This window comes from Lontra canadensis, unplaced genomic scaffold, assembly GCF_010015895.1.
Source record: "Lontra canadensis isolate GAN:19392208 unplaced genomic scaffold, GSC_riverotter_1.0 scaffold23, whole genome shotgun sequence".
Lineage (NCBI taxonomy): Eukaryota > Metazoa > Chordata > Mammalia > Carnivora > Mustelidae > Lontra > Lontra canadensis.
In genome coordinates, this window is record NW_022631017.1 from 20,276,310 (window position 1) to 20,295,316 (window position 19,007).

Genomic DNA, 19,007 nt, shown 5'->3' on the forward strand with positions numbered 1-19,007 from the left:
GGAGAGTGATGTGGTCAGATCTTTCTAGAAGGCAGTAACCATTATTGTCAAGAGACTTACCTTTTCCATACCTTTGGACCCAACAGTACTTTTGTAGAAATTCACCCTAAGAAACCAGTCATGAGCATATCAGAAGATTTAAATGCAGTGACTATCATTTCATTGTTTATTATTTATTTTGTTCCTACATTTATTTGTTTGTTTATTCTTTAAGTTTTTATTTTGATTCCAGTTAACATGCAATGTTACATTAGTTTCAGGTGTACAATAAAGTAGTTGAACAGTTCCATACATGGGCCGGTGCTCATCACAGGTGCACTCTTTCATCAGCATCCCCTATTTAACTCATCCCCCCAGTCCTCTACCCTCTGTTTTTTCCCCTTTGCTCACTTGTTTTGTTTCTTAAATTCCGCATATGAGTGAAATCATGGTATTTGTCTTTCTCTGTCTGATTTATTTCATTTAGCATTATACTCTCTAGTTCCATCCGTGTCGTTGCAAATAGCAAGATTCCATTCTTTTTTATGGCTCAATAGTATTCTATTATAGAAATATACTACATCTTCTTCATTGTATTGTTTTAAATAGTGGGAAAATAAAAATAACATAGATGACATAAGATGGAAGACTGTGTGGGGTGCCTGGGTGGCTCAGTGGGTTAAGCCTCTGCCTTGGGCTCGGGTCATGATCCCAGGGTTCTGGGATCGAGCCCCGCATCGGGCCCTCTGCTCAGCGGGGAGCCTGCTTCCTCCTCTCTCTCTGCCTGCCTCTCTGCCTACTTGTGATTTCTGTCTGTCGGGTAAATAAATAAAATCTTTAAAAAAAAAAAAAGATGGAAGACTGTGTGCTGTTTTTATTTTTTATTTTTATTATTTTTTTAAAATTTTATTTATTTTGAGAGAGAGAGATCACAAGTAGGCAGAGAGGCAAGCAGAGAGAGAGAGAGAGAGGAGGAAGCAGGCTCCCGGCCGAGTAGAGAGCCAGACGCGGGGCCGATTCCAGAACCTTGAGACCATGACCCAGCCGAAGGCAGAGGCTTCAACCCATTGAGCCACTCAGGCTCCCCTGTGTGCTGTTTCTAAATGATGTAGAAAAACACTGTGGGAGGGGCACCTGGGTGGCTCAGTGGGTTAAAGCCTCTGCCTTCGGCTCAGGTCATGATTTCAGGGTCCTGGGATTGAGCCCCGCGTTGGGCTCTCTGCTCAGCGAGAAGTCTGCTTACCCCTCTCTCTCTCTGCCTGCCTCTCTGCCTACTTTTGATCTCTGTCTGTCAAATAAATAAGTAAAATTTTTTAGAAAAAAAGAAAAACACTGGGAAATTTTCACAAAATACTGTTATGGTAGGAAAGCAGGTTGGCAATAGTATATAGATTATGACTCCATTTCTGCTGAAAAAAATAACTCTTCTGTATACAGATGGAGAGCTGCTGGCATGACAGTCACCAGAATGTAAACATGGGTTCTTTCCGAATGGGGTAACATGGGTGATTTTGTATTTTCTTCTCTTGTTCAGCGGTATTTTTCATGACAGTTTATAGTTTGGATTTGTACAGAATGGGTCTTTATAGTTCTTCTAAATTTTAAGAATTTACCCAACTAAGTTTTTGATCCATTTATTAAAAAAAAAAAAAAGCTATCTTGAGTTTTTGGATGAAAGAGCCTATTTTAGATGAGTGTCTCCTGTAGGTTAGATACTTTATTTCATTATTTAATTTACTAGTAATCATGATCTAATGCAAGTGGTAGGAGCCTATTAAGCAGATGAGAAAATCTGGAAGCTGAGTAACTTAACCAGAGGTCCCGCTGTGGATCGGTATAAAGCAGGGATTTGAGCCCAGCTCTTGCACAAAAGTCCTGACGAAGCCATTATACATCATTCGGCTTCCCCCAAGTCAGCTCTGAGAGAGAAAGAAGCCAAAAGTTGAATAAAAGTTTAGGTCTTGTGGTTTCTTAGTAAGGAGAAAAACTTGGGTATACATGGAGTTTCCATTTCCCCTGAGCTAGAATGTGAATGACAATAAGAGTTGAAATTTCTCTCTGGGCTTAACCTAGTCATATATGTAGTAATAGTCAACACACTCACCGGTTTTATGGCTAGTGTGTCAGAAGCTGACTCAATAACTGAAGTACTCTGTTTACTCTGTTTGCTTCCATACCTAGCGAGAGGTTAGTTGACCCATTCTACAAATACTTGAGGTCCTGCTTCCTGCTGAGGGCACTACTAGGCTCTGAGGTAAAGATTTCCACCATAAACAACTCCCCTACCCTTCTTGCATTCTAGATTGTACATCAGCGTGACTGTGACTCGACTCACGTTGGTCATGTGGCATGCTTAAAGGAAGGAAAACAACGTCTGCATGGCATTTCCCTTTGTGTCAACAGAGGAGAAAACATGGAGTTCATATTTAGTGTACTCTGTTTTTCCTCACACCCCTGCCCTCTCCATCCTCAAGAGGTGAAGATTCCTCATGGCATACCTTTTAAAAAATTTTATTGTAACAGCTTATGATTCGGGTGTTCCAGAAGTTACCCTTAGGATGCTAAATAATAATATTTAATATTTTCATTGCACTCTTGACAGAGTGAGGCCAGTAATTTCAGAAGTGTATATCACCGATAGAGAACATATTTCTTTAAGCAAATACGAATCCTGTATTTTTCTTCAAGAACATTTCTAGGGGCGCCTGGGTGGCTCAGTGGGTTAAAGCCTCTGCCTTCTGCTCAGGTCATGATCCCAGGGTCTTGGGATCGAGCCCCACATCGGGCTCTCTGCTCAGCAGGGAGCCTGCTTCCTCCTCTCTCTCTCTGCCTACTTGTGATCTGTCAAATAAAATCTTAAAAAAAAAAAAAAAAGAACATTTCTAACTTCATATTTTTAACTATTAAATCTTTAATCTGTCTGCATTGATTTAAGAGTGGTCTGGATTTTTCTCCAAATCTTAACCAGTGTTCACACAACCTCATTTAATAGTAATCCTTAAGGTTTCCTGAGTCCTTGTTTCACACATTATGCAGTGCTCTACCTTAATCAAATTGCCTTATGTAATCCTTACAGTGACTCGGTGGGAGTCCAGTTGGTATCCCCATTTATCTACTTTTAATTTTTTTTTTTTTTTTAGGTAGGCTCCACGCCCAACATGGGGCTTGAACTCAGGACCCTGAGATCAAGAGTCTTATGCTCTGTTTACCGAACCAGCCAGACACACCTGTGTTCCCATTTTACATGCTGGGAAACTGTTTTTGATTAAGTAAAGTTACTTAATTATACAGTGAGCTGGGGCAGACCAGTACCGTCATTCAGTCTGTCTGATGCCAAAACCTCCCCCTCTAAGATGAAGTTACATGACATTTATGGGAAAGGCTAGCCTTTTCTTACTAGTTTATAAAAGCATTTTTGTATTCCATTAAATTCCTTCAATATAGACCTATTTTTTTATACTTCACTTCATTTTTTAATTGCTATGGCTTTATAATCATTCGTTTTAACATCAGTACAGGGTTCCTACTGTCATTTTTCTTTTAAAAATAATTTTGGATACTCATATCTATTTATGCTTCCAAAGAAATATGACGATCAATTTGACATGTTTGCCTTCTCCAGAAAATTTCTTTTTATTTGAATTGCATTTAACTTAAACATTAATTTGAAGAGAAAGTGAAATATTTACAAGAATGAGGTTTCCAATTTAGGAACATTATATATATCTCCCTTTATTCAAGCTTCCATTTACATCAACTTTACTAAACCTTTTAAAATTTCTTTACACACATATATATATCTTGCCATTGTCTCATTCTATTTATTCCTAGGCATTTTCTCATTTTTTACTATTATGCCTGGTACTCTTTGTAATACATTTCTATCACAAATATAAAAGACTCATATCTGGGCACCTTACTGAACAATTTCATGATTTTCTGGATGTTTTAAGATGTTGGTTCTTTAGGTAGACATTTCATCTGTGAATAATCAAAATGTGATCTCTTTTAAAACTCTTTTATCTTTTCCTTTGACTAGGGATTCCAAAACACAGTTGAGTATAAACCGTGGTAGTAGGAATTCTTGTATTTATATTGGTGTTTTAATATTTGCTTTCAGTTTCTGATATAAGAGCTCCTCTCTGTTGCCTCAGGTATACCTTAGGAGAGCTTTGCCTGATTTCTAAAGAGACCGTTGGTGAACAAGTGGGTACACATTCTAGGCAGGTGCAGGCGTTGTCTCGTTGTCTCGAAGTGCTGAAGAGTGGCGGAGATTCCCTTTTCAGCCTTGGGAGTTCCAACCTGCCTGTCTCTGTTGTCTTTGCAGTGTTGCTGCTTTTATCTCCATGACAAAGTTTATTTTTATGACCTTAAATTCTTGTGGTTTAATCTTGTATCATCTTAGGTTAGCCTCTGTGTTAGAGTTTAGCAGAGTGGGAAATGTTACGTCCAGAAGCCTTAGAGCTTTGCTGGAATTGCTCTTAGGCCTGTGTCTCCCACAGAACAACTCAACAAAAGAAGAATGGGGTGGAGCTCCTGCAATGCCTGGGGGTATTTCTGCTGCTGCAGACCCTGGAGTCTTTCTTCTAGAAAGTTGGGGTGGGGCCTCACTGGTGCCTTAGTTCAGGCTGTGCTTAGCAAGGAACAGGCCAGTACAGACTAGGAAGTGATCGCTCAAGGTCGTTCAGCTTCCCTTCTCACAGGCAAATTGCTTTTAATATACAGCTTTTAGGGTTCTGTTGATTTTTCAGGAGCATATTTTTTTTTTAAGATTTTATTTATTTACTTGACAGGCAGAGATCACAAATAGGCAGAGGGCAGGCAGAGAGAGAGAGAGGAGGAAGCAGGCTCACTGCTGAGCAGAGAGCGGGATGTGCCCTGAACCTAAGGCAGAGGCTTAACCTGCTGAGCCACCCAGGCACCCCTCAGGAGCATATTTTTAACACATATCAAAGAGTAACTAAAAGTTCTTTGTGTTAAGGGAAGTTCACTCCTATTTTTAGTTTTCTAACTAGTGTTATGTTTTTATTTTTTTTTAATATAATGGCTGTTTAATTTCATTGAAGGCTTCCTTGGCATTGAATCCAAGTGATTAGCTTGGGTTTTTCTCTTTTAAACAATTCATCATCATCTATCAATGTTCTGTCACTCCTGTGTTTGGGGAATGAAATCTTTTTGCTTAAGGTTTAGAATTCTTTTCATACCCTACTCTGTTCAGATTCCTATTAAGTTGCATTGACTGCATTATTGTTAATACTAGCCTTTGTTAAGCATTTACTCTGTGCCAGCCTCTGAGAGAAACACTGTGCTTGTCATCTCATTTAATCTTTTGAACAACATTATGAGAATGCTCGTCCTCTTACAGACAAGGAAGCAGAGGCACAAAGATTTCAAATAACTTGGTTAAAGTTGCACAGCTGTGAGAATTTATCAGGTTTGCTAGTTGAAATCAGCTCATTTTGACCCCCAAACCAAACCGTGATCAGAAAAATGTTTAGTGACATAAGGGAGATGGCACATGACTTGATTTTATGGTTAACATCATCAAACTGTCACAGCCAAATGCATCAGTTCCTAGGATAGGGATAGGCCTGTCATTGGAAGTAGATTCTTCTGCTTGTCAGTCAGGGTGCCCCTTTCATAGAAGGATCTGGAGAGACAAGAGACAGTTTTTGCCTCTACAAATTCATCTCATTTGGATGCCACAGAAAAATGTCCTCCCTCTTTAGACAAGTTCTTGAGAGTCCTATGCTGTCAGCTCATGTACCCCATTCAGATGGTCTTATGATAGAGATGGAAGGAAGGGGGAGAATGGATTGTTCAAGAAGAGTAAGAGGAGAGGACACCCACACACCGATTAAGTGTAAGGCAAGTAAAGAATTGGCCCTGATACTTTCTCCTTCTGTTTCTGCTTATTCAGATAATTGATAGCAGAAAAAAAAAGGCTACATACTGTCTTTTCTGTCTTTCCTGTATCTATACAGAGATATGGAATCAAGATCCAGGGATTTCACAGTTGTCTTTTGTCTCTCCTTTCAAGGACAGTAGTGAACAATGTCTGTTGTCTTGACTTCACCCCATCTCCAGTGGTCTGTAACAGATGCTCAGGTTTGAATGACATTGGTATTGCCTTATTCTTGCCTGTTTTTTTTTTTTTCTCAGAACCAGAACATCTAGCCAGTGCTGCATTCCTTAACATCCCCCACCTATCCCCCAGCGCACTCACAGCTCAGATCACTACTTGAATCCCCGAAAATTCCCTCTTTGAATTTGAGCCTCTTATCTTTTCCTATATTTTAAAAATTTAAAAAAAAAATTTTAAAGAGTTTATTTATTCTCGCTGTGACAGAGAGAGACACAGCGAGAGGGGGAACACAAGCGGTGGGGGGTGGGGTGGGAGGGGGAGAACCAGGCTTTGTGCTGAGCAGGGAGCCCAATGTGGGGCTCAATCCCAGGACCCTGGGATCATGACCTGAGCCGAAGACAGATGCTTCACTAACTGATAAAGGCGCCCTTATCTTTTCTTATAAACCTGTTCTTCACCTGTGGTAGACAGGTATGTGTCCTAATTTCCAAAACCTGTTAGGTTACACAGCAAAGTTGCATTAAAGTTATAGATGGAATTAAGGTCCCTTAATCAGCTGACCTTAAGGAGGCATCCTGCATTATCCAGGTGTGCCCAGTATAAACCCAAGAGTCCTTAAAAGTGAGAGAGAGAGAGCAGCAGAAGGGGAGGAAGAGCTAGAGAAGTGGCACGTGGGAGGACTCTGCTGGGTGTTGCTGGGCACGTGGAGAAAGGGACCTTGAGCCAACAACAGCAGCCTGCTTGTAGGAGTTGGAGGAGACAAGGAAATTAGTCTTTCCCTGGGACCTCCAGACACTGATTTTAGCTCACTGAGACCCATGTCAGACTTGGAACCCACTAAATTTGGGTTTATTTTGAATGTGGAGGCACCACATTTGCGATAATAGAGTAGCAGTAGGACAGGAAGACGTCAGGCCACTCTCCTCACTGCAGCATCTGAGGGCTTCCCACCTGCCACTGCCCTTGCTTCGCTGCCCTGTCATGCCTGACACCCACCCCCCCAGGTCGCTATGGCAGCATGGGGTTTGCTTCCTCCACACCTGGCCCGTCACTTAGACCCCCTCCCCCTGCCTCGAACCCTTCCAGCTGCTTTCAGTCGTCACGTGTCGTTGAAACCTTAGTAATTCATCCAAATTCACAATCCCTTAAGCTTCCAAGCCTGTCTGTGACCCGGTTCACTTTAGCCAAAGGCCTCCTCCCTGCTAATTTACCGAGAGGGTTAACACCACCTGTCTTGCAATCTTTCCAGTTTTCACAGCAGGAACTGTGTGGCCTCCCGGGGATCCATTTGCAGGTGTTCATTTCTCCTCCTCTGTGCAGCCGTGCATTTGAGGCTGTCAGCATGATCTTCCTGTAACTTTTCTCCATGTGTGCTCCCCACATTTACTCCCCACTCCCAGGAGCCGCCCTTCTCTCCACTCCCCACATCTAAGCTTTCCTTAGGGTCTGCTCTCAAACCTTGGGTCCTCTAAGAATGCATTCCTGCGGCAGCTGTAACCTCATCCAAGACTTCACAGACCACGGCTGCAAAGGAATGCTCCACATCCAGCCTTCGCGCCCCTGTGGGCCCTGGACAATCTCCTGAATGCCCACTGCGTTTAGCCCCAGTGCTCAGGGAGAGAGGAGTCTACTTTCAAGAAACTTATGTCTAGGGACGCCTGGGTGGCTCAGTTGGTTGGGCTGCTGCCTTTGGCTTGGGTCGTGATCCTGGGGTCCTGGAATCGAGTCCCGCATTGGGCTCCTTGCTCATCGAAGGGCCTGCTTCTCTTGCTGCCTCTGCCAGACAACCTGCCTGCTTGTGTGTGCTCTCTCTCTCTTTCTCTCTCTCTCTGACAAATAAATGAATGAAATCTTTAAAAAAAAAAGAAAAGAACAGAAACTTATGTCTAGAATCTCAGATGCATGGGCCAGGAGCCTTGTGTTGGGGACACTCCTGGCCCTCCTCTGGGGTGGGAGAGAGGAGGCAGGACCGGGGGCCAGGCAGGTAGCCTCACATCTGCAATTTATGAGAAATGAGACGGGATGGGCTAAGGGCCTGCATTTCTCTCATCTAGGGGTCTTGTCAGTTTTATCACAGTTCTTCCTTACTAGGCTCCAGAACACAGCCTCTGAAGAGGTTTTTTCCTGAGGTGGGGCAGGCGGGAGGTTCAGCTGCTTTGCTCTCATAGTTTCTGAGGAACATCTGGCCAGGTCTCCCCTCTGGCAGTAAATACTGTTCCATCATTTGTTCCAGGTTCTCTTGAGCAGGGGAATGTCCAAATGTGTGTAGATATAAGGGTCTGAGGAGGCTGACGCTGGATGTGACACTGACACTGGGAGAGTCCTCCGTCCTTGTAGGTGGTGATGGGCCCTCCCCAGAAACACTGGAGATGGAGCTCCATCCTGCCTCGAGGCTGAGTAGTCCTTGCCCAAGGCTGCTGCTATCTCTTCTCAGCTCTCCTTAGGGCCAGAAACCTCTCCAGGCTTCATGGGCTATGTGCTGCAGAGCCTGTCTAGGTAAGGTACTCAGGCCTTAACTTACGGAGACATGCACTGGCCATCTTTAAAACTTAACCACCCCCCCCCCACACACAAAAAAAACCCTAGGAAGCAGTATGAACCTTCACCCTGTGCTGTTATAAAAAGAAAAAGATTATTTGAGACAGAGAGAGAGAGAGAGAACACACGAGCAGGGTGAGGAGCAGAGGGAGAAGCAGACAACCCACCGAGCAGGGAGCCCGATGGACTGGATCCGAGGTCTATGAGTTTGTGACCTGGGCCGAAGGCTGACTGAGCCACCCAGACACCCTGCCTTGTGCTATTACGTTGTGAAGACAATTGAATTAGGTCCTTGGAATCAGATAGTTCTTTGCTGTCTGTTTTGAGTCAGTTGTAAAAATGGCTTGTGGCTTTGATAGGTTCATATGATATTCCTGGTGCGATGTTCTGTCAGTGACTGTTGCCAGTAATCTACCTTGTCAGGCTCATTGAACCTGTATTGGGAAGTTCGTTTGATCATACATTCGGGGAATCATATTAAGGCACAAGACGTCCAAAGGTGGGTAGACATCATGGTCCTTACCTCAAGAGTTTCAAAATCTTAGATTCTGGATGGAAGGCCGTTTTTCCCCCTCCTTTATTTATAATGTTACTATGTTTGACATTTTTCTGGCCTACCCACCTGTGACAAAGGAAAAGTAATTTTTGAACTAACTCAGGTATACAAGTTCACTTTATCCTGAAATGTTCAGCAAGCACCTGTTTTTCTTTTGCAGCTGAGCTGTGTGGAAACTCATGGTTTGGTGGCTAACAGGGATCCACTGGGACAAGAAATAATTATGCAATTGATGTGCAGGCGTGGACTGGAAGCTGCCACAGATGGGAAGAGGATAGGTTCTAGAAATGGGAAGTGCTTACAAAAGGGTGGGAAGGGCCTGTTCTGAAAGCAAGAGCAGCTACAGTGACAGCTGTTTGTAGTGACAAGAGAAGGGCAGGAGTGTGGGCCAGAGAGTAGAGCTGACATATTAAAAGGATGGAATACCAGATCGTAAGAGTCATAAAGTACTATGGTTGGGTTTTTCATCAGGCTGTGTAAATTCTCCCTACCTATAGAATCTAGAGATATGGAGATCTAAGAAAACACTGTCTGTCTCATCCTCCTGAAGTAATTTACATGTGGCCACCTGAGGGTAGGGGAGTCACTTTCTTTATAGTCTGGAGGAATTTCCAGAGTCTCTTTGGTTCTATAAAAGGATCCGATTGAACATAGAAATGACTGGAAAGGAACTCTAATGACAGCACCTCTTCCTTTTTTCTTGGTTTTTAATATTAATATAAAGGAAATATTTAAAAGGCAGATCAGTACCACATGAATTAACTCTTTCATGTTGTTGTGTTACCTTCCACTTCTCAGTACACTCCTATTTGTCATGTGGATGCGGTGATCTTGTTGATCCGTGTGTACTGTGGGACGTTGTGGGACCCCTGATGTAGAGCACAGAGCTAATCTTCTTAGTTCATGGCATATCATCACTGACCAAGCTGGGCTCCTCGTTATTTATTTATTTATTTCCTTGTATCCTCATTCCCCCCTCCCATTTCTCTCCCTACCGCACACATCCTGCTGTGTTTGGTGTGCAAACTTGTATTTGGATGTGACCTTGAAAAACGTGTACTTCCTTTGTGTGCCTCTGTTTTAAATATACCTCATGGTATTGTTCTGTATATCCCCTTCTTTTTCTCTGATGTAAACACACGACAGTGTATACTTCTGGCTTGTTATTTCTAATTACTGCCTAGAATTCCAGAGCATGTCTGCTAAATTTTGCTTGCCCTCCAGCTTCCTGCTGCCACCAATGAGGCTGTTCGGTACGTCCTCCAGCAAGTGACTTTCTGATATCTATAAAGTATATACCTCCTGGGAGAGGATGTATGTCTGTCAGATTGCTGAGTCATAAGGGCTGTACAGATTTAATTTGCTGCAATGGTTATACCAGCTTACATTCCTAGTAGCAGTTCACATCTTTGCCGACACTAAAATTATCCAACTTTCTGATTTTTGCCATGCTAATAGCTGGGAAATGATACCTTATCTTAGTTTGCATTTTTCTGATCACATACAGGTTAGAGCATCTTTTCATGTCATTAATTCAATTATATATTTCTTTGTCACTTAAATTGTTATCCTTTGCAGTATGTCTCTCTGGTTTTCAATATCTGGGCTGATTATATAAGGATGTATTTAACCATGAGAATTAATTTAAATCATAATGCAGCTGCTAAACCTTAGGTTGACCTATTTTGACCTATAAAAACGGCAAAGTCTGTGGCCCAACTTACAATATGTTGTTGGGCATATTGGTCTCCCAGATTTTCAATATTATAAATAATACTGCACAAATCGTTATGTTATGATATATGGTGGTTTTCCTCTTTGGATTTTTTGCTTAGGATAAATCCCTAAGGGAAAGATTACTGAATCAAAGAATGAACATTTCTATGGCTGTTGGTACATATTGATAAATAGCTTTCTAAAAGGGCTGGAAATCCTTGTGCGCTGTTGGTGGTAATGTAAATTGGTGCAGCCACTGTGGAAAACAGTATGGAGCTTCCTCAAGAAATTAAAAGTAGAAATACCAGATGATCCAGTAATTCCATTACTGAGTATTTACTCAAAGAAAATGAAAACACTAAGTCAAAAAGATACATTGTAGCACTATTTATAATAGCCAAGATATGGAAGCCGCCTAAGTATCCACTGATAGATGAATGGATAAAGATGTGACTGTGTCACACACACACACACACACACACACACACACACACAGGGAGAGAGAGACAGAGTGTGTATGTGTGTATGTATAATTTTACTCAGCCATAAAAAGTAATGCAGTCTTGCCGTTTGTGACAACATGGATAGACCTAGAGGGTATTAGGCTAAGTGCAGTAAATCAGACAGAGAAAAACAAATACCATATGATTCCACTTATATGTAGAATCTTAAAAAACAAATGAACAAATGAAACAGACTCTTAAGTACAGAGAACAAATCAGTAGTTGCCAGAGGGGAGGTAGGGAGGATGGGTGAAATAGTTGAAAGGGATTAAGAGGTACAGACTTCCAGGTATAAGATAAATAAGTCATGGAAATGAAAAGTACAATATAAGGAATATAATCAGCAATAGTGTAATAACATTGTATGGTGAGCATTGAGTAATAATTGAGTAACTGTTGACTCACTGTTATTTTAATTATACTTCATAACGAAAAAACAAAAAATAAAAGGATGGTGTTGACTTACATAATGCCTCATGTATATCATAAGTATACTAGTTTAATGGTATCATTATATATTATCATTTAAACCATTACATTAATAACTCTAAAACATTGCCTCATTGTTATTTGTACTATTTGATTATAGTTAACATAAATAATTTATTCAAGTGTTCATTGATGAATAGTATTTTTTTTTAAGAGTATGGTCTATTTGTGCCTGTAGTCCATTTTTCTAGTTGTGTCTCTTTTTTTTTTTTTCAGTCAGTTTGAAAGTGTTGTGTTGTTTTTTGTTTTTTGTTTTTGAAGATTTAATTTTTAAATAATCTCTATACTCACTGTGGGGCTTGAACTCTCAACCCTGAGAACAGAGTCTCATGCTCTACTGACTGGGCCAGCCAAACATCCTGAAAATGGGTTTTATTTATTTTTAAAGATTTTATTTATTTATTTATTTATTTATTTGAGAGAGAATGAGAGGAGACCATTGGGGGGTGAGGGTCAGAGGGAGAAGCAGACTCTCCACAGGGCAGGGAGCCTGACGTGGGTCTCGATCCCAGGACTCCAGGATCGTGACCCGAGCCGAAGGCAGTTGCCCGACCAACTGAGCCACCCAGAGGCCCCTTGAAAGTGGGTTTTAATGTACTGTAGATTACCCTATCCTTGATCCCTGAGAATGAAATTATTCATTTATATACATTTTATTCTTCAGATGACAATCAAAACAAAACACATGATAAAAAAGAGAAGAAGATGGTGGTTCAGAAGCCCCATGGTACTATGGAATATACTGTAAGTATAAACAGGAGGTGTGAACATTTGTTAATATCACTGGATTTGCATGATGTTTCCCCACGACACATCCTGTCCCTTAGCTGCATTCCTCTTATGTGCCCATTAATTAATGAAGCTTCTTAAGACCTGTTCTAGGTCATTTCTCTTCCCTCCATATTCTCTCTGTAGGCAATGTCATGTAAACTTGTAACTTACATTATCTTTGCTATGCCAGCAATGGCCAACTTTAGGTCTCATCCCATCCGTTCCTTCTGAGTTCCATAACCAGAGTCACTTGCCTGCTTATTATCATATCCATTTAGATCTCCGGGCTCGGTACTTTTTTTCAAGAAGCAATGGCTCCATCAGCCACCCATTTCTACAATCAGAACTTCATCCTTGACATCTTCTTCCCATGACTCTCCATATCCATTCTTATCCCCTGTGACCATTCAGCCAGATCCCTTCATTTTACCTCTCATAGATTCATGTTCCTTTACAAAATTCATCTCAGTTTACTGATTCACTAATGTGATTGTTATTTTATTTTATTTTATTTTATTTTTTTAAAGATTTATTTATTTGAGAGACAGCGAGGGCAGGAACAGAAGCAGGGGGAGTGGGAGAGGGAGATGCAGGCTTCCCGCTGAGCAGGGAGCCTGATATGGGGCTCAATCCTAGGACCCTGGGATCATGACCTGAGCTGAAGGCAGAAGCTCAACGACTGCGTCACCCAGGTGCCCCGTGATTGTTATTTTAATGTCTGTCTTGTGCCTTAATTCACGGACCCATGGGGAAAGACCCTTTTTTGGTCACCATTGTATTTCTGGGGCTTGCAAGGTATAGGCTTCCATATTGTTGAATCAGGAGATGAATAATGCTGTGCATGTGTCCATTCCTGTACCTCCACGGTATGTGCCTTGTACGCCTCTCTCTCCTGCAGCACGAACTCCTGGAGTCCAGGAGCTGCGTGCATTTATCCCAGCTCTGCTACAAAGTAAACACTCGGGTCTAGATTTATTTTAATTCACTATGAAGGAGCATGGTTGAGGCGTGTTCTCTGACTGCTAACAAGAAATTAAGTGCTGTCGCCATTGCCTGGTTGTGATTTTCTCATGTGTATGTTTTTCTACTCATTACTCATATGCTATGCCAGGCTCTCTGTAAGGCCAGCAGCAGGACCTGATCCTTCCCTGGCATTTCTTCTGGAATGCTAAGTTATCTCCAAGCCCTTTTAGAGTCACACAGGAGAGCCTGGCACAGGCATTTCATGCTCAGTGTTCTATGAACGTGTCCAGCCATCTTTCTGGGGGTTAGAGGACTATGCCTTTCCGGAAGGGATTTGAGGTGATTTTTTAATTTCACTTTGCCATGGTCTGCAATATGTTTTTGATCCCCATAATATCTTGCACAGTGCCTAACCTCCTAGTAGGTACTCAAGAAGTGTTGAATTATTTATCATTAGTAACGGTATTAAGTCCAAAGCCATGTGTGTACCCAGCAGTATCATTCCCAAGCCCGCCAAAGAAATGAGACGTGTTATTGGCTAGGAGACGCTTCACATAGTATGTACTAACTGCTGCAGCGAGGGCACACGGCAACGCCCATGTTACTTACAGAAACAAGGGATCAGATTTGTAATGCAGCGATGCCTTCCTGTTTGATTGATAGGTTATGAGATTGGTTTTACTTGGCAAGTTATTTTTTGTACTTGTCATTGGAAATAAAATGTGATTCATAAAACCACTTACTGGATTGCTTATTTTGTTCCAGAGCTGTGGATGTTCAAACATCTGCTCAGTTTTGGTTTTGTCTGTTTTTTCATTTGTTTTTTGGGTTTTTTGCATCTGTTTAGTTTTAAACATTTAATGGTTCCAGTGTCTGTCCTAGGGTCTGTGGCTTGCTTCTCTATTTGTGTCTTATCCTTATCTTAACTCCAGATTGTTAATGTTTTTCTCTTTCCTTGAACTCCCTAACCAGTATATTCTACAAGTGTTTTCTTAAAAATATGAAGCCAATTTTTTGATCACTGGGCATGAAGTAAGTGTTATGAAGCAGGAATTGTAATTATCTTTTTGATGGAGGAAGAAAGTGAAGCACAGAGAAGTTAAAAGCAAGTGACCCAAGGTCACACAGCTAGTAAGTTGCAGATTCACAATTCAGATCCAACAGTCTGGCTGTAATGTCCATTCTCAGGGTGTCTTGTACTGACTCCTATACCCTGAATACTCCTAGATTTGAATATATTACATAAATATCTAATATTGAAAAAATAATACATACTTTAAAACATTTTTTTTTTTTTTACACTTTTGGTAAGGCTGATTTTGCCCAGAGTAGAAGTAGGGGCATCTGTTGTTAAATTTTCAATGACTTTTTAAAAATACTGACTTGTTCCAGAAATGCTTCAGGGTCATTCTGGTGTCATCTGTAACTAGGAATTTGATTAGTCTGAGACCGTTCATCTGGTTAGGGGGTTTTTGATGCTCAGACTGGTGGTGAGTTTCATTCTACATCTCCATCTTCCCTGGTCCACGACCTCCCATCCTTGTCTCCCATCGCTGCCTCATTCAGGGCTTACCTGGGGAAGCCAGTTTTGCGTACAGTAGAGCCACGGGTCTTCACCTGTGACTGTAGATGGGAACTTCTTAGTGACACACACCAGAGTGGCATCCCACTAACAAGTTCCATCCAGTGACCCTAGACAGGGATTTTGGGATATTGACCTTTCCAGAGGCAGCAGACTTTTTTGGGTGGAGCTATTTACTGTGAAGTTTCCCATCATCTCATTGCCCACTTTAGGCCCGTTTCCCCCCTATTAGAAAAGGAAAGAAACCTCCATCTGGGGCGTGTATCACAGGTTTCACAGATTTAGACAATTACAATGGTTGCCATTGTAATGACTGAACAGTGATGGGTAGCTAATCTGAATTTCTTTCCCATTTCTTTGCCTTCCATTGTATTCATTTGTCAAATGTTTGAGTACCTTCTGTTTGTTGGGCACTGTGCTGACACTGGGGAAATCAGCCATTAACCGGTCACCCTCTAGGAGCCTTTAGAGCAGCAAAGAGACTGGCAAGAGACAACATTGAGAATAGAGAAAGTAGCCCTGACTTCCCTTTTTGGGTGGGTACTGTGTCCGTGCTTTATTTCTTCTCTACTTACAGTTTTGTATTGTATCTCATGGACTTCTACTCCATACAGGAAGTTGTGCCAAAGTAGGTTTAGAAATCTAATTAGTGGACACTGAAATTTGAAAATAAGGAAGCCCAGAAATGAACTGATTTAAGACCTCACTCTTCCGTGGTTTCATTAAGACTTGAGACTCTACTCACTTTCTTTTTCAGGATATGTCTGGCTAGAACTACTTTTCATTCACTCATATTGCAAATAGATGAATGTTGGCTACTACAAGGAAAGGTTTTTGGTTTTTTTGTTTTTGTTTTTGCTTTATATTTTGAATGTTGTTTGTCTGATTATTCTAGGCTGGAAGCCAGGACACCCTAAACTCCATAGCCCTGAAGTTTAACATCACTCCCAATAAATTAGTGGAACTGAATAAACTTTTCACACACACTATTGTTCCAGGCCAGGTAATTCTTTTCTTATTGGATATTACTTTTTAGGAATTTTGCATTTATCGTTAATGCCATTTTTAATGCTTCACTGTTAGTGTCACAGGATCCACATTGGTGATAATGTGCGTTGGTCCCATCTTTCCCTTGGATCAAGAACTCTAAAAGCATTCTGGAACTGAGGAACTGTGTTCCGCATTTTGCATTTGCAAATGATTAACACAGTTTACTTAATCATTAGTGTATGTTGTGGATGTTCCCTATGGCAGCAAGAGAAGTTAAATTTGACTTTTTCTTCTGTAGAATGTAACTCAAATGTTCCTAGAATGTTTAATTTAGAAGTGCAAGTTTCAGTTTATTCTACTCCTGGGATACGTAATGACCTTCATTTGATTTTAAATTGGGCAGAATTTTGGGGTACCAGGGTAGCTCTGTCAATTAAGCATCCAACTCTTGATCTCAGCTCAGGTCTTGATTTCAGGGGTCATGAGTTCAAGCCCTGCGATGGGCTTCACACGGAACATGGAACCTACTTAAAATAACAAACTAAATAAATAAGATAGAATTTTGTCTTTTTTGTCTTGATTTGATACCCAAAAAAAAATGGTCAGTCAGTCCAAAGCAGAGAAATTCAGTAGGACTATCAAGTAAAAGCTACACAATTTTCCCCCTGGGTTTTTAATGCCTTATTTATTAAACCAAATGAAATTGACCAATTGTATAATTTTGCCACTGTCAGTTAAACCAGTAAATTCTTTTAGTACCTTCCACATATTTAATAAGATATTCTTGTATTTCTACTTTAAAACTACATTTAGCCAATTAGTATAAGTGACCTAGTCTTTGGCAGGTCCTAACTGAGGCCAGGTTTCCCCTCCCATCCATACAACTGTCCGCTTGCCATGAGTACCTGCTGGTTTCATTGCTGACTTACTTGAGCATCTTTCTGCCCCTCTACATGATAGTGACTTTTGATTTCTTTCAGAATAGATACTGCTACTTTTAAGTACAAGGGCCCCATATGAACCCAGTAGGACCTAAGTTGGCCGGTTTGTATATGGTGCCTTTACTATTTAGTATTTGGTATTTACTCTTTAGTACTTTCGGTGCTTTCGTATTTAGTATTTAAAAGAGAAATTACCATACTGCCAATACATATGCATTTAAAACTCTTCAAAAATTATTTAGAGATAAAAAAAATTTATCTCTAGGAAAATTAACAGTAGATTTGTCCTTCTTGGGGTTTCTTATAATCTCGAGTGCTGCTACATATCACTGACCTATAGTAGAGAACCTAGGTGTATATTTATTAACTCAAGGCTAAAGACTATAGTCAGTAGAATTCAGAAACAAAATTTAAAGTGATTCCTTATTTTTTAACTATGTCCATAAACATAGCCAACTAGAAGTAAAAGAACTGTTTTAATATGCAGATTGTAATGGCAAAAATACACAAAATAGGAGCCCTAAAGCTTTATTTCTGACTGGCCTTATGGTAGCTGTTTGAGATGGGCAAGTCCCTTCCTTTTTGGGACCTCAGTTTTCTAATCCCTGAAATGGGGGGGCACAATATCTCTGATGTGTTTCCTATGATAGCCTTTGCTATGCTGTCTAGCCCCTCATATAACTATACAGTTACATGCTGTTGGCTGTCCCAGAACCCAGCTGTAATGAGGATTTTGCTAACGAAGGTAAGAAATCAAGAAGAGTGAAATTAAGGGGATTTCAAAAACTGTAGATAATTTTTTGTCTTAGTGCCCGCAAGGGTAGGTATTCCTTTAATCTCAGTAGGTCTCATAACTCAAAGCTGGTTTTATCTGCTCTGATTCCAAAAAAGTTGAGACTCACCCTTCTAGAGACTAATTTGATGGTCACCATGAGGTAGGAAAGGAAACTGGTCAGGCTGGGTGAGTACATGTAAGAGGTGATTTTCAAAGGAATCTGTAACTTACTGAACTACAATCTTACTGTAGACCTTTTGTTGTTTAAAAGACCAAAACCAATAGCAGACAAACCTTAAATAACTGAGGCATAAAAATTTTTTTAGACGGTCCTGAGTTTGGCTGTTAGTTCCGATACTTAGATCAAATTTCAGGAAAAAGAGTGTACTTTTTCAAGTAGTTTATCTTGAGCACACTCAGAAGTTCCCTTGCAGAGACATGGTTGAAGTTGTTTTTATTTTCACTGGGTGGCTTGGCTACACATGCTTAGAAAAATTTCTAAGCTAAAATGATGACAGGCTTCTTTTACAGTAAAGAACGTGATGACCTCATATCCCCCATTTGCCTGTGTGTTGGAGCAGACCTAGCGTTATTTTCTGAAGTCAGTAGGCAACCTTTACCCCTGCCAGAGTTCCAGGCTCGTTTCCATGTGAGGTAGCAGGTGTTTCTACTGAGCTCCCCAACATCCAATGGTCATCTCTGTTTGCACTGCAACAAACTGCGTAAACACAGGAATTATCTCTTTGGACGTTAGAACAGGCCGGACAGTAGACTCTTAACCTGTGTTGCCTAACACTTGTCAAGAGCTCAGATACAAAAAAATATTCATGGAGAATTGCTTGGAAGAAATGTCATCTCTTCATTCCTCTGGTCTAGATACGTAAGGTAAGTAGAAGAGCTGTCTACCAAGACTGTGTAATGACAGGCCTCTGTAAGTTGCTCTTATGGAACTCTACACTTTGGCATTTGCCACTGATTCACATTGAAGACGTTGTAAAGAACAGTCCTCCAAAACTGGTTATTGTATGAACTATCACTGTGTCATCAAAGACAAGTAGTTCAGCCTGGGACACTCTTTATGAGACGTAATGAGAAAATACTCAACAGAAGCAGGCTTTT

At 40.9% G+C, this 19,007-nt stretch overlaps 1 protein-coding gene across 8 annotated transcripts in view; it reads left to right on the forward strand.

The window, feature by feature from the left end:
• NCOA7 (nuclear receptor coactivator 7) overlaps window positions 1-19,007 on the forward strand; it is a 156,525-nt gene that overhangs the window by 87,921 nt on the left and 49,597 nt on the right. For 7 of the 8 annotated variants that reach the window (XR_004383244.1, XM_032862463.1, XM_032862466.1 and 4 more), the window contains exons 4-5: window positions 12,531-12,610; window positions 16,078-16,185. Coding sequence is in view for 7 of the 8 variants with exons in the window: in XM_032862463.1 (XP_032718354.1) it covers window positions 12,531-12,610; window positions 16,078-16,185 (188 nt within the window). In the remaining variant the exon portion in view is untranslated. The remainder of the gene's footprint in view (window positions 1-12,530; window positions 12,611-16,077; window positions 16,186-19,007) is intronic. The other variant, XM_032862468.1, reaches the window with a different exon arrangement.